This window comes from Zalophus californianus, chromosome 9 (assembly GCF_009762305.2).
Source record: "Zalophus californianus isolate mZalCal1 chromosome 9, mZalCal1.pri.v2, whole genome shotgun sequence".
Taxonomy (NCBI): domain Eukaryota; kingdom Metazoa; phylum Chordata; class Mammalia; order Carnivora; family Otariidae; genus Zalophus; species Zalophus californianus.
In genome coordinates, this window is record NC_045603.1 from 38204925 (window position 1) to 38217439 (window position 12515).

Sequence of the window (12515 nt, forward strand, 5' to 3'; positions counted from 1 at the left end):
GATCCCGGAAAGTAACTAATATCCATGAAATCTTAGGCAAGAAACTGGAAAAAGACCTGGATGAAACTATGGAAGAGAAAAAAAAGATAAGAGAAGTGAAGGTCTGCTTACTGGGATGGTGGTGAGATAGGATGTAGTTTCCCAGACTGTGGTTTAAGATTACATGCTGAAGGACTCTTGGCTAAGGATGAAGCATGTCTCACCAAGGAGAGGAAGAATATATTTGTCTGGAAATCTGCCAATCTGATCAAGAGAGAAGGCCTGGAAGCTTCAACACAGTTTGGTAAAGACTTTTCAAAGCAGAGTGAATAGAAGCCCTGGAAATGGACAGAATTTAGTGTAACTGAGAAAGGCCAGCCTGAGTTTCTGGAATCAAGTAAGAAAGAAGAAGTCTGATGATTATGCAGGCCATAATACAGATGTTAGCTTTTTACCCCCCTAAATACAATGAAAAACTATAGAATTTGAAAAGGAAAACAAAGTGATTTTTAATTATTATTTTAAAAGATTACTTTGAAATGGTATATGAATGGCATAAGATTTGAAGAGAAGCAAAAATGGCAATGAGAGGCCAATTAGTAGGATATTGTGGTAGTTTGGACAGAGAGAAAGGAGGCTTGTCCTTAGAAAAAGGTAGTAGAGATGGAGCAATGCTTATGTCATTGTGGAAGAGGTTAGATTCCTGGATATGAGCTGGAAGATTCAATTAACTGAAAGTAAATGCCATAATAATATATGATTTGTACCTCATGGAATATAATCTCTCAAAAGGTGGGAAAATATGAAGCAAAAATATTACTCTTAACCAAATTGTTACTAACCAATAAAAATCAAATTGTGAGATGGATGTGTTTGGAGTTTTAAGAGAATATCACATTGTGTTCAATTTAATTAGGGATAGCAAACAAAATTCTAGGCTTAGTTACATATTTTTTTTAAACTAGAATTTCTCAAGCTAGTCCTCAGAACCCTAAATCCTTAGAGTTTAATAGATGTTCTATGATTAAGCCACTTTGTCAATAACTTCTTTTTTAAGTTAAACAGCTTTCTTTATTGCAGGATATCTCAGAGACTTAAATATGCTTAATTGTATCGTGATTCTATAAAGCAGCAGTGTCCAAAAAAATATGTGAGCCACATTAAAAAGGTAAAAATAAACATGTAAAATTAATCCAATAATACATTTTAGTTAACCCAATATATCAAAAACATCATTTTACATATAGTCAATATAACACCATTAATGAGCTAGTTCCCTGTCTTTCATACTGTCTCTGAAATCCTGTCTTTCACACTTACAGCACAGCTGAATTTGGACTGGCCACATCTTAAAACTCAGTAGTCATAGATTGCTAATCACTACATACTGGACAGTATAGCCTTAAAAAAATCTCTCAACTTTCCCCTTGGCATTTTGGTAAATTTACCTAAACTGCATTTGGAGAAACCGAAAAAAAAAAAAAAAAACAAATATAATCCAACAATCGATGTCTATAAAGAAAAAAAGTTCAAAAGAACTAGGAGGACCTCAAAAACAAAATTCTGATACAAACTACGGTCTATTAACCTTTAAGAAAGAGAGTAAGAAGAGATTCAAAATGGAAGAACGGGCTACACAGGGAACTCCTCAGTAGATTCCGACTCAAAAGAGTATACATACACGAAGTGAGAACAAAATGTTACATACCTTGGAATATCCACAAAAAAGCTCCACATACTTATCAAAACACTATCAAGAAAACAAAAACCAGCTATTTTAAAATAAAATGAGAAGACTTAAAAAGTTTCCATTACCACTATTATTAACTTTTATTTATACTTCCTACGTACCAACACTGTATATAATAAGCTTTGCCTATCACATTTAAATCCTTCCATGATTAAATCATAGGCTGGGCATAATATATACTATGATTGAGGAGATACTCATGCATAAGACACACAAAATTATAACTAATACGTACCGAGTTTATGATACCGTATACACTGTGCTAGCACTTTCACACACTGTATTTAACAGTCATAACAATTCATCACTACAAACTATTATCACTGCCATTTAAAAATGAGAAAACTGAGAAAGAAAGAATTTAGGCAACTTCACCAAGGTCTCAAAGCTAACAGGTGAACGGAAGAGCCAGGATTTAGACCTAGAAGCAACAGCTTCAAAACGTAAGGTTCAATTATTATACAAAGTGGCTTACAAATAACAGCAGATCAAGAAATTCTAAATAAATCAATACTTTATAGAGGATTTAAGCAGTAAGATGATCCATAGTTTTACTGTTAAGTCTAAGATTATTATTTGAATTGGCCCCCAATTTAAAGGGACTCCATCTAAATATGTCCTGTATCAAGGCGAAACATATTCATCAAGCCTATAGCTTCCTCTTATTTCAGAAATAGGTATAAACTATTAATAAAATAAACATTCTCTAATAAGTCAGCATCTCCTTAGGTACCACAAGAGTCTAAACAAAGAATCATTTTTTTAGTACAGGCATTGGTCATAGGCCCTGGAACTGGATTACTGGGTTTAAATCCTGGCTTTGCCACATAAATAAGATTGTAGGCAAAATCCTTAACCCCTCTGTACCTCACTGGCCGCGTCAATTTGGGGATAGGAATACGGCTACTCCACACACTGTTGTGAGAATAAAATTAGTTAATACACATAAAGTGCTTAGAAGAGTGTCTTGAACATAGTAAGAGCTTAGTAAATGTAAGCCATGATTAGTAGTATTTGTTACTCCTGCTGGATTTCTCTGTAAACCCTGGTCATCTCTCAGTGAAACCATCACATTGCCTCTTTTTTATTTCTCAATTTTAGCCCCATCCTCATGTCAGCAGTGCTCTGCATACAATGGGCCCACCTCCATATTGTTCCATTATTACCGTTCTCTTTACAAAAAGCAGGGCGGCGGGATTCCCGCTCCAGAGGAACCCCTCCCCCAATCTGGAAACCTAGATTATTACCCTTCCCTATTTCTGTTCTTATCAACTCACTTCAAATCACGCCTCTCCTCTAACAGTGACTTCCATTACCCACCTATAATCTCTCAAACTATCTCCTACACCACACTGTACAACCAGAACATCAGGTTCCTACTATTTCATAAAGTGCTCTCTTTAATTAAAATGACCACTGACAGTCTATATCATCCACGAAACTTTTCTGACACTGACATTACTGTCATTACTTTTTCCTCAGACCAAATTCTAAGTAAGCAAACTCTGTCCCATTTACTGCATAATCTTCTTTACCTGTCTATCAGCAAAATATTTATCATACTTTTTCTCAATCTTTGCTCAGAGGTCTATTTGATCTTTCCGTTCAACCACATGTATCAGTCCTTACCACAGGCCATTTGTGATTTTGCCAACTTCTGGATTTCTGGGGATTTCTGGAAATGAAATTTGACCATCATGGTTAAGATCCTACTTGTATGTAGTGGGCAGAGGTCAGGGATGCAGCTAAACATCCTACAATGCATAGGACAGATCCACACAAGAGGGAATCACCCAGCCCAAAATGTCAATAGTGCTGAGGTTTAGAAAACCTGCCACAGACAAAAATTTCTTGAGTGGGTCCAATTGTAATATGTTGGATTTTATACTTTACTTAGTGCGACATTCTGAAGAAAAGACACTGAATACATATAATGTGCTTTTTAAGAAATAATAAAGATGTGTAGTATTTATATATAAACAATATTTAAAATGTACAAAGTAGGGGCACCTGGGTGATTCAGTCATTTAAGCATCTGCCTTTGGCTTGGGTCATGATCTCAGGGTCCTGGGATCGAGCCCCATGAAGGGCTCCCGGCTCAGTGGAGAGTGTGCCTCTCCCTCTCTCTCTCTCTGCCCCTCTCCATCACTCATGTGCTCTCTCTCAAATAAATAAACAAAATCTTTAAAAATTAAAAATTAAAAATTAAAATGTACAAAGTGTAATAGAATGTTTAAGAGCCATAAGAAGTCTCAAAGATCATGTACTCTAAATTACACTGAAACATAAAGCCAAAGATATTAGATAACAACCAATAATAGTTAATAAATATCAAATCCAGGAGTAAACTGGTGAATGAATTCTAAACACATTGCTTTTTTTGCATTGTCACATACATATCACATTTAGGAAAACAATAGTGTATTTAGTCTGTAGAATGACACTCCAAGGTGCCCACATGCGAACCCATGAAACATATTAATATGTGATGTTATGTGGCAAAAGGGGTTTTAGATGTAATTAAGATTATGGACTTTAAAACAGAGAAATCAACCTAGATTATCCAGGTAGGCCCGATCTAAACACACAGCCCCTTAAAAGTGAAAGAGGAAGAATAGTCACATGTGACAGGAAAAAAAGGTAGGAGAGAGTTTAAGCATGAGTGCAATTCAACCTTCTTTGTTGGCTTTGGAGATTGAAGAAGAGGATTACAAGCCAAGGAATGAGGCTTCCTCTAGAGCTGGGATCAATTCTCAGCTGACAGCTAGCAAGGAAATGGTTACCTCAGTCCTACAACTGCAAGGAACTGAATTTTGCAAACAATTTAAATGAGCAAAGAATTGGGTTTCCCCTGGAACCTCCAAAAAGAACACAACCCTCCAAATACCTTGATTTTAGACTGGTAAGATCTGTGTTGAACGTATAACCTACAGAATTAGGACATAATAAATTTTTTGTTGGTTCATGCCACTAAGCTTATGGCAATTTGTCACAACAGCAATTAGAGGCAAATACTGTATGTTAAGAGACACATAACAAATCCGTAGACTAGGTTACCATTACATGTCTGCTTTGGATCATGTTGAAACCACAGTCTTAAAGATTACTTAAGAGAAATCTCATGAGATATTACAGTGATCATGTTCTTTTTTCAAAAATTTAAAATATTGATAGGTTTCACAGCTTCATCTGGATTTTAAAATGATGCTTTAAGTTATTCAGAATAAGATTTTGTTCTCTTCTCATATACAAACAACAAAGTCTTACAATATTGAAATGCTTATAATTCCACAAATACACCATTATTCATTTATACCTCCATAATTTTGTTATTTCCTCTCTCTGTGAGTCCTCCTTTCCTCACACCCCACACCTCCTCTAGTCTAATTAGAAACTCCTTATCCTTTACAGTCATTACCAGGCTCAAAGAACCTTATCCAACCATGCCATGGACTAGTCATTTCCTTTTCTGTGCAACCAGAATAAGTCTGAATTTACTTACATTACTTCACCTATTAATTTGACTTATACTATATGTGCTTCTATGCTTCCATTTTTTACTACTCTCTGCACATTCTAAGACTGCTTTTTCATGTGTATAGCAAATAGTAGGACATAAAAAGGCAATGAATAAGTTTTTAGGAGGATGGATGATCTCCATGTCATCCACCTAATTTCACTAGCTGGACCTCTAATTTAATGTGACACTCAAGTATAATATTAGCTACATTTCATGAGCACTGACTAGAAACTATTTTATCTGATTTGCATTTTACATATATTATGTAAAGAATCCACACAATATCCCAATAAAATGAATATTTTTACCCTTTTTATAAAGTTTAAATTTTCAAATTTCAAAAAAAATTCATTGAAATTTCATCTTGAACAGTATGATATGCAACACAAATGTGAATTTTTAAAATATCAAAAAGAATTTGTATACCTGCAATAACGCTAATAAATGTGCCCGGTCCTTCAACATTGTCTGTCACTCTACATACTGTGATGTTATATATTCCACCAGGAGTCAGATCTGTAACTGTGTGCTCTGTAATAATTCCCCAAATAAGATATTCTTCTGTAAATGTTCTGTTTGATATATAAATCTTGTAATGAGTGAAGTTAGTCTCTGTTGGATTCCACATTAAATTTGCAGAAGTAGTATTCACAGCTTTTAATGTTAAGCCACATATCCTGGATGGTTCTATTGAAAAGGTAAATTTATATAAATTAAAATCGCACATATATATGTAAAAACAAAGCAAACATGAATAATATAATTTAACCATCTGTGTACTAATCCTTAAATTTATTCATGTATAACATCCTCTATGTTCAGCTCTGCAAACAGAGAAATAGGACATTATATATATTTGAGTTTCAACTTAAGTAGCTCATTAACATCCTCCCTAGTTCCCAAATGTCTTTCCTTAATCAATCATAAGTCATTTGTCATTCCTGTACAAGCCTTGCGCCTCCTGAGTGCTTGTAACAAGAAGTATCCTTATACCATATAATCCCAGGTTTGTTAGCTACCACCTAGCAGTTAGCTAGATGTTGAATAAAAATGAAACAGAACAATGGGGCGCCTGGGTGGTTCAGTCAGTTAAAGCATCTGACCCTGGGTTTCAGCTCAGGTCATGGTCCTAGGGGCTTGAGATCAAGCTCTATGTTGGGCTCCGTGCTGCGCATGGAGCCTGCTTAAGATTCTCTCCCTCTCATGCTTGCTCTCTCTCTCTAAAAAAAAAAGAAAAAAGGAAAGAAAGCGAGGGAGGGAAGGAGGAAGGAAAAGAAAGAAAAGAGAGAAAGAAAGAAAAAAAACAGAATAAAGAAGTTAGAGAGTAAGTAAGGGCCAGAAGTAAGGGTACTTTCGAATGTGGTTCTGGTTACATCAAAGTTTTTAGCATTCCTATATTGTTGCATTTTTAATATATCTGTCAATGGAGGTAATGTTGTTTCTTGCACTACTAATTGGTTTCCACTGAGAAGGGATCCTGTAGACCTCACAAACTTTCATAAGAATTATTGGTAAGATATTATTATTCCACCCCACCCAAAATATTATGAAACTGATATACAGTAAATTTACAAACATCAGGGAAGAGAAAAGTCTCTGTTTATCAAACCCCTTCCTCAGTAGAAAATGAATTGTGTTTATATTATTATGGCATCTACATATAGTGTTTGTGTGTATATACAAACATATATATCCATGTGTGCACACATGTATATTCCGTATATGTGACATACAATACACACTTATACATATATGTTGGCTTCAGATTATTAAGAAAAAACTCTAGGTACTTCCCAATACATTTAGTCATACAAAGATTTTGTTGTTGTTCATATAGTTTTTGAGAATTATCTTAATCAAATTTTTATGGTCATAATTATCCTTTATTATCAGGCTTTACATATTAAAATAGCTTTATTTATGCTAAGCAAAAATACTTTAAGTTCTTATAAGACTATAAGGCAAAGAATTTATTTATGATATACTCTTACTTGTAGCCACTTTCTTCATTACAGATACACTGTAATCTCTGCCTCTAACTGTCTTCACGTCCAACATGTAGTCCACACCTGGAGTCAAATTCTTTACTTTGGCTTTGTTGCCATACACAATTACTTTAAATATCTTTTCCCTTCTAGATGTCATATAATAAGATATCTAGAGAAGGAGAGAGAGAAATTTATGCTTTTAATTGTTTAAAAAAATAATTTACTTAGCACTAACTCTGTACCAAATTCACAGACATTAATACTGCAAGGAAGGCGTTGTAATTCTTCCTGTCTTCACCAAGGAGTAATTTGGGGCCAGCTGATATTGAATAACTTAGTGAAGTTCACATAGTTAATAAGCATAGTGGACTGACCCAGAAGTTTATGCACTAAAACAGCAATAGTCTCAAATTGTTTTCAAATTTCATTTATATATATATATACACACATACATCCATATATACACATACATGGATATATACATATATACAAATATATATAAATGAAATATTTAAAGTATATATTTGTGTACATATGTGTGTATATATGTATATTCTCTGACTTATATGTGGATATGTGTATAATAGATGTACTGCATAATGAACTGGACTTTTCATGTTGGTCACCTGAAAACAAAAAAGTATTGTATAAAATTGCTGTGTAAAATTCCACTCTCCCAACTCCATGTAAGTAGAAAATTGGAGGAGGAGAAAGCAGGAATCGTTCGAGTCCCAAGTTTCTGACCTAGTGAAGAATACCATGGCTTTTCCCTGGCTTCCCAAGGTATGGTAAACGGTAATTCTGCCCACACCCCACACTGCAGGTAAATGAGAGACTGACATGTTATCACTCCTGTCAATTGAGGAGTGTGTGCCTCAGGAGAGAGCCAGTATTTGGAGGACTGTTAAACAGATTGGAACACGTTCAGCGTTAGTTAGAGGAGTCAAACAAAAACAAAATAGCAAGAGAGAGAACAAGAAAAATAGATACCTGGAATAGAGAACGCATTCCAATTTTTATTAAATGGATGCATGATAAATGTCACACTCCATGCCAGCCCATCTTTCACTGTAACCTGAGCCAATCAATTATTCATTAAAGCTCTGAGAACTGGCATTGCTTTTAGAAATTTTCAGTGGAATACCCTGATAGTTCTAATACCTTAGAGATTTATTGATTCATTAAAAGCTATAACAATCTTTACTCTTCTTCACTCTATATTTCATGTTTGTAAAACAGAAAGATATATACAAATGAAAATAATGACATGATAATTCTATAAGTTATTTAAATGTTATTATGCTTTAAAAAACAATTTTTATGTGGTAGGAATCAGAGAAACAAATTTCCTAGGTAGGCATGTTTATCACTGTCTTGTGGGAAGAGTGTTTTGTTACTGAGAAAGGACATCATGCGGTCTAGAAGCGTATCACTGTTTATTGATGTATAAGGTGTCACTGACAATTACCTTGCTTGTCTGGCATATGGAAAGGCCGGAGGAGGAGTGAGGAGAATGCTGAGGATTTCCGGTACAAAAAAGGATGGTAGGAGAAAGTAGCTTGTAATAATAGAATATAATCTTAATGGAGTACTAAATTTGAACATACGAAGCGTTATATTAAGGCATTAATGAATGGGTAGAAAGAAAAGAAATAGTCTGTAGTGATCTCATGTAAAAATATGTAAATTCTTAAAACCCAATTTGAAGGATAGAGGTCTGTTTGTTTCCCAAAGTATGTGGACTACACTTCTAATAAAAACCAATCAAAAAAATGTAATTTTATTTCTACTTTTAAAGCATAGTTTGAAGACCTGGGATGATTAATTTTAAATGATTAGGAAAATGATCCCAATTATGCAATTACATTGTGCTAAGCAAACAGGATACTGTTCCTCAATTCATTAATATTTAACAAATAATCTCATTGGTTGAGAAAGACTAGGATAACCATTAGTAATATGATATAGTTGAAAAAATAATCTGAATCCTAAATATTAACATGATTTCTTAGAATAAGTTTCACTTACTAGTAGATAACATAATTTACAGTCTCGGGGGCGGGGGAAGTGTTCATACAAAAATAGGAAAAATTAACTCTAGGGTTACCTGTTTTATCTGACAACAAATGATTTTATGGCCTTAGTTAACCCTAAAGACATTTGCCTTGAAATGAGAATTAGGGACAGACAAACAAGGGTAAAAAAAACAAGTGAACTTTTTACAATTAACACTAAAAATGTTTAGAATTTTCACTAGAGAACACCTACACTGAATATAAAAATGAATCGAATCATTTCAGAAAGGATAGAATTTTTAATGAATGATTTATTAGGAGGCCCCTATCATTGAATGACATTTAGAAATAAATAGAATGCTCACTCCTGACTTTGTGAACTTGCTAGTGTAGAATAACTTCTTTTCCATGAGTATGAACCCTACTAAAAGTGCATCTCAAGTTCTACCCTTCCCTGATAACTATATTCAGTATTGATATCTTCCCTCCATAATTACCCTAATCATATAGGGGAAAACATTGTTATGTAAGGTTTTATTTATTTATCACACATTTATTGAGATTCTAATTCAGGGCAAGCATTAGGATAGGCACAAGGTATATTGTGATAAAGAAGACAGAAAAGGCGTCTGATTGTAGGGAAGTTACCTTCTAGTGATAGCACCTAACAACAAGCAACTCAATAAATAAATGAATCAGATAACTCAGCTACAACAGGGGTTGAATGGAAAGAGCAGTTTTATTTAGATTAATCAGAAAAGGAGATGAGAAGATAATATTTGAGATTAGAATATAATAATAGGAAAAAGACAACCAAAACCGAAAGCTAGATATCCATGCAAAATGAATGTCAAGAGAAAAACTTTGTAATGAAGATGTTTTTGGCATGCTAGAGGAACAGAAAAAGAGTCACATATGGTTGTAGTGTAGTAACTAAGTAGACAGGATATCTAGATGAAGGTCCAATCAGATGAGGTCTTGGAGACCATGGCAAGGAGTTTAGATTTTATTTGAAGGAAAATGGAAATCAACTGGAAGATGTTAAACTAATGAGAGACACTATGTTTTTAATAGCTCTCTTTCTTTCTCTGGCTGTTATATGGAAAGTAGATTGTAAGGAAATCAGGAATGGAAACGGAGACCAGCCGGGATCTAAGAAGCTTCCATCTGTCACCTAGGCTGCTGGTCTTAGTAAGAAATGATAGTGACAAGGACAAGAGAGGTGGAGGATGGAGAGAAATAGATACATTGACAATCTGTTTTAGAGGTATAAGTGGCAGAACGAGCTGATGGATTGAGGGAGGAGAGGATGGGAAGAATTGGGCAGTGATTTAAAGGCAGTATCCTTTCCTGAGTTGGGAGAGACTGGAAGGAGCAGGGGTGGGGATCACAAGAGAAAGGCACAGCCTTGTAAGCCATGGCAGGAGTCTTTAAACCCAAGAATGATAGATATTTTTTACTTCTAGGGAAGAGCATTCTGATTGTTGTGTGGCAAGGGAGGGGGTAGAGAGATTCACATTAAAATTAAGCTCCCTTGGTTGTGAAATGTGAACCATGTAACTTAAAAAAAATGAAAACTAATAATTCAGTCCTTCACTCATCAAAATATTTATTGTCTCCTATTATATGTCAGACACTGGTCTCAGTAGTGGGCACCAAATGGTGATCAAAGCAGACAAAAGACCTGCTCCCATGTAATTTGTATGTCAGAGCATTTGCTAAACACATCATCTCATTAAATTCCTTCAACAATTCTATAGAATAACAATATTATCTTCATTGCCAGATGAGGAAATAGGGCCAAAGAGTATAAAAACTTGCCAAAATCTAACAGTAGAGGTGAAGATGGGATTCAAAGCAAAAAATTCCAGGGCCTCGATTCTTCCATTCCACCATAATGCCTACCACACCTTGTAAAATCACAGAAAACTAAACATAGGTGTGTATATCAAAGTTGCATCAGCCCAGAAATAAACTCATGTTTACATGATCAATTAATCTATGACAAAGGGGCAAGAATACATGGAGAAAAGACAGTTATCTTCAATAAATGGTGCTGGATAAACTGGACAGCTAAATGCAAACAAACAAACAAACAAACAAACAAAAAGAACTGGACCACTTTCTTACACCATACACAAAAATAAACTCAAAATGGATTAAAAACCTAAATATGAAACCTGAAACTATAAAACTCCTAGAAGAAAACATGGGTAGTATTTTCTTTGACATCAGCCATAGAAGCATCTTTCTAGATATGTCTCCTCAGGCAAGGGACACAAAAGCAAAAACAGACTACTGGGACTACAGCTAAATATCTCAAAGTATTTTTGATTTCTCCTTTGATTTCTTCATTGACCCATTGATTGTTCAGTAGCATGTTGTTTAATCTCTACATATTTGTGACTTTTCCAAGTTTCCTCTTACAATTGATTTATAGTTTCATACCACTGTGGTCAGAAAAGATGCTTGATGTAATTTCAATCTTCTTATATTTATAGAGATTTGTTTTGTGGCCAACATGTGATCTATCCTGGAGAATATCTCATGTGCACTTGAGATGAATGTATATTCTACTGTTTTTGGATGGGATATTCTGTATTTATCTTTTAAGTCTATCTGGTCCAATGTGTCATTTAAGGCTGATTTTTCCTTACTGATTTTCTGTGTGTTACATTGATGTAAGTGTGGTATTAAAGTCCCCTAGTATTATTGTACTGATGTCTATTTCGTCCTTTAGGTCTATTAATATTTGTTTTACGTATTTAGACGCTCCTCTGTTGGGTACATAAACACTTAGAAATGTTGTATACTTTTGTTGGACTGAGCCCTTTACCATTATGTAATTCTCTTCCTTGTCTTTTATTACAGCCTTTTTTTTAAAGATTTAGTTATTTATTTGAGAGAGACAGAGAGAGATAGAAAGAGAGAGAGAGAGGGAGGGAAAGCATGTGAGTGGGAGGAGCAGAGGGAGAAAATCTTCAGACTCACCACTAAGCACGAAGCCTGATGACGAGCTCGATCCCATGACCCATGAGATCAAGACCTGAGCTGAAACCAAGAGTCAGACGCTTAACTGAGCCACCCAGATACCCCATTACAGCTTTTGTTTTAAAGTATATTTTTTCTGATGTTAATATAGCTACCACAGCTTTCTTTTGGCTTTCACTTTCATGGAACATATGTTTCCTTCTTTTCACTTTCAGCCTGTGTGTGTCCTTACACCTGAAGTAAGTCTCTTATAGACAGCATATAGATGTGTC

General features: G+C 34.8%; 1 protein-coding gene across 7 annotated transcripts in view; it reads right to left on the reverse strand.

Moving 5' to 3' along the window:
• The window catches only part of PTPRQ (protein tyrosine phosphatase receptor type Q), a 243858-nt gene that overhangs the window by 194151 nt on the left and 37192 nt on the right, over positions 1-12515 (reverse strand). For all 7 annotated transcript variants that reach the window (XM_027595088.1, XM_027595090.1, XM_027595089.1 and 4 more), the window contains 2 exons: positions 7241-7406; positions 5676-5936 (listed from right to left, as the gene is read on the reverse strand). In XM_027595088.1, the coding sequence (XP_027450889.1) occupies positions 5676-5936; positions 7241-7406 (427 nt within the window). The remainder of the gene's footprint in view (positions 1-5675; positions 5937-7240; positions 7407-12515) is intronic.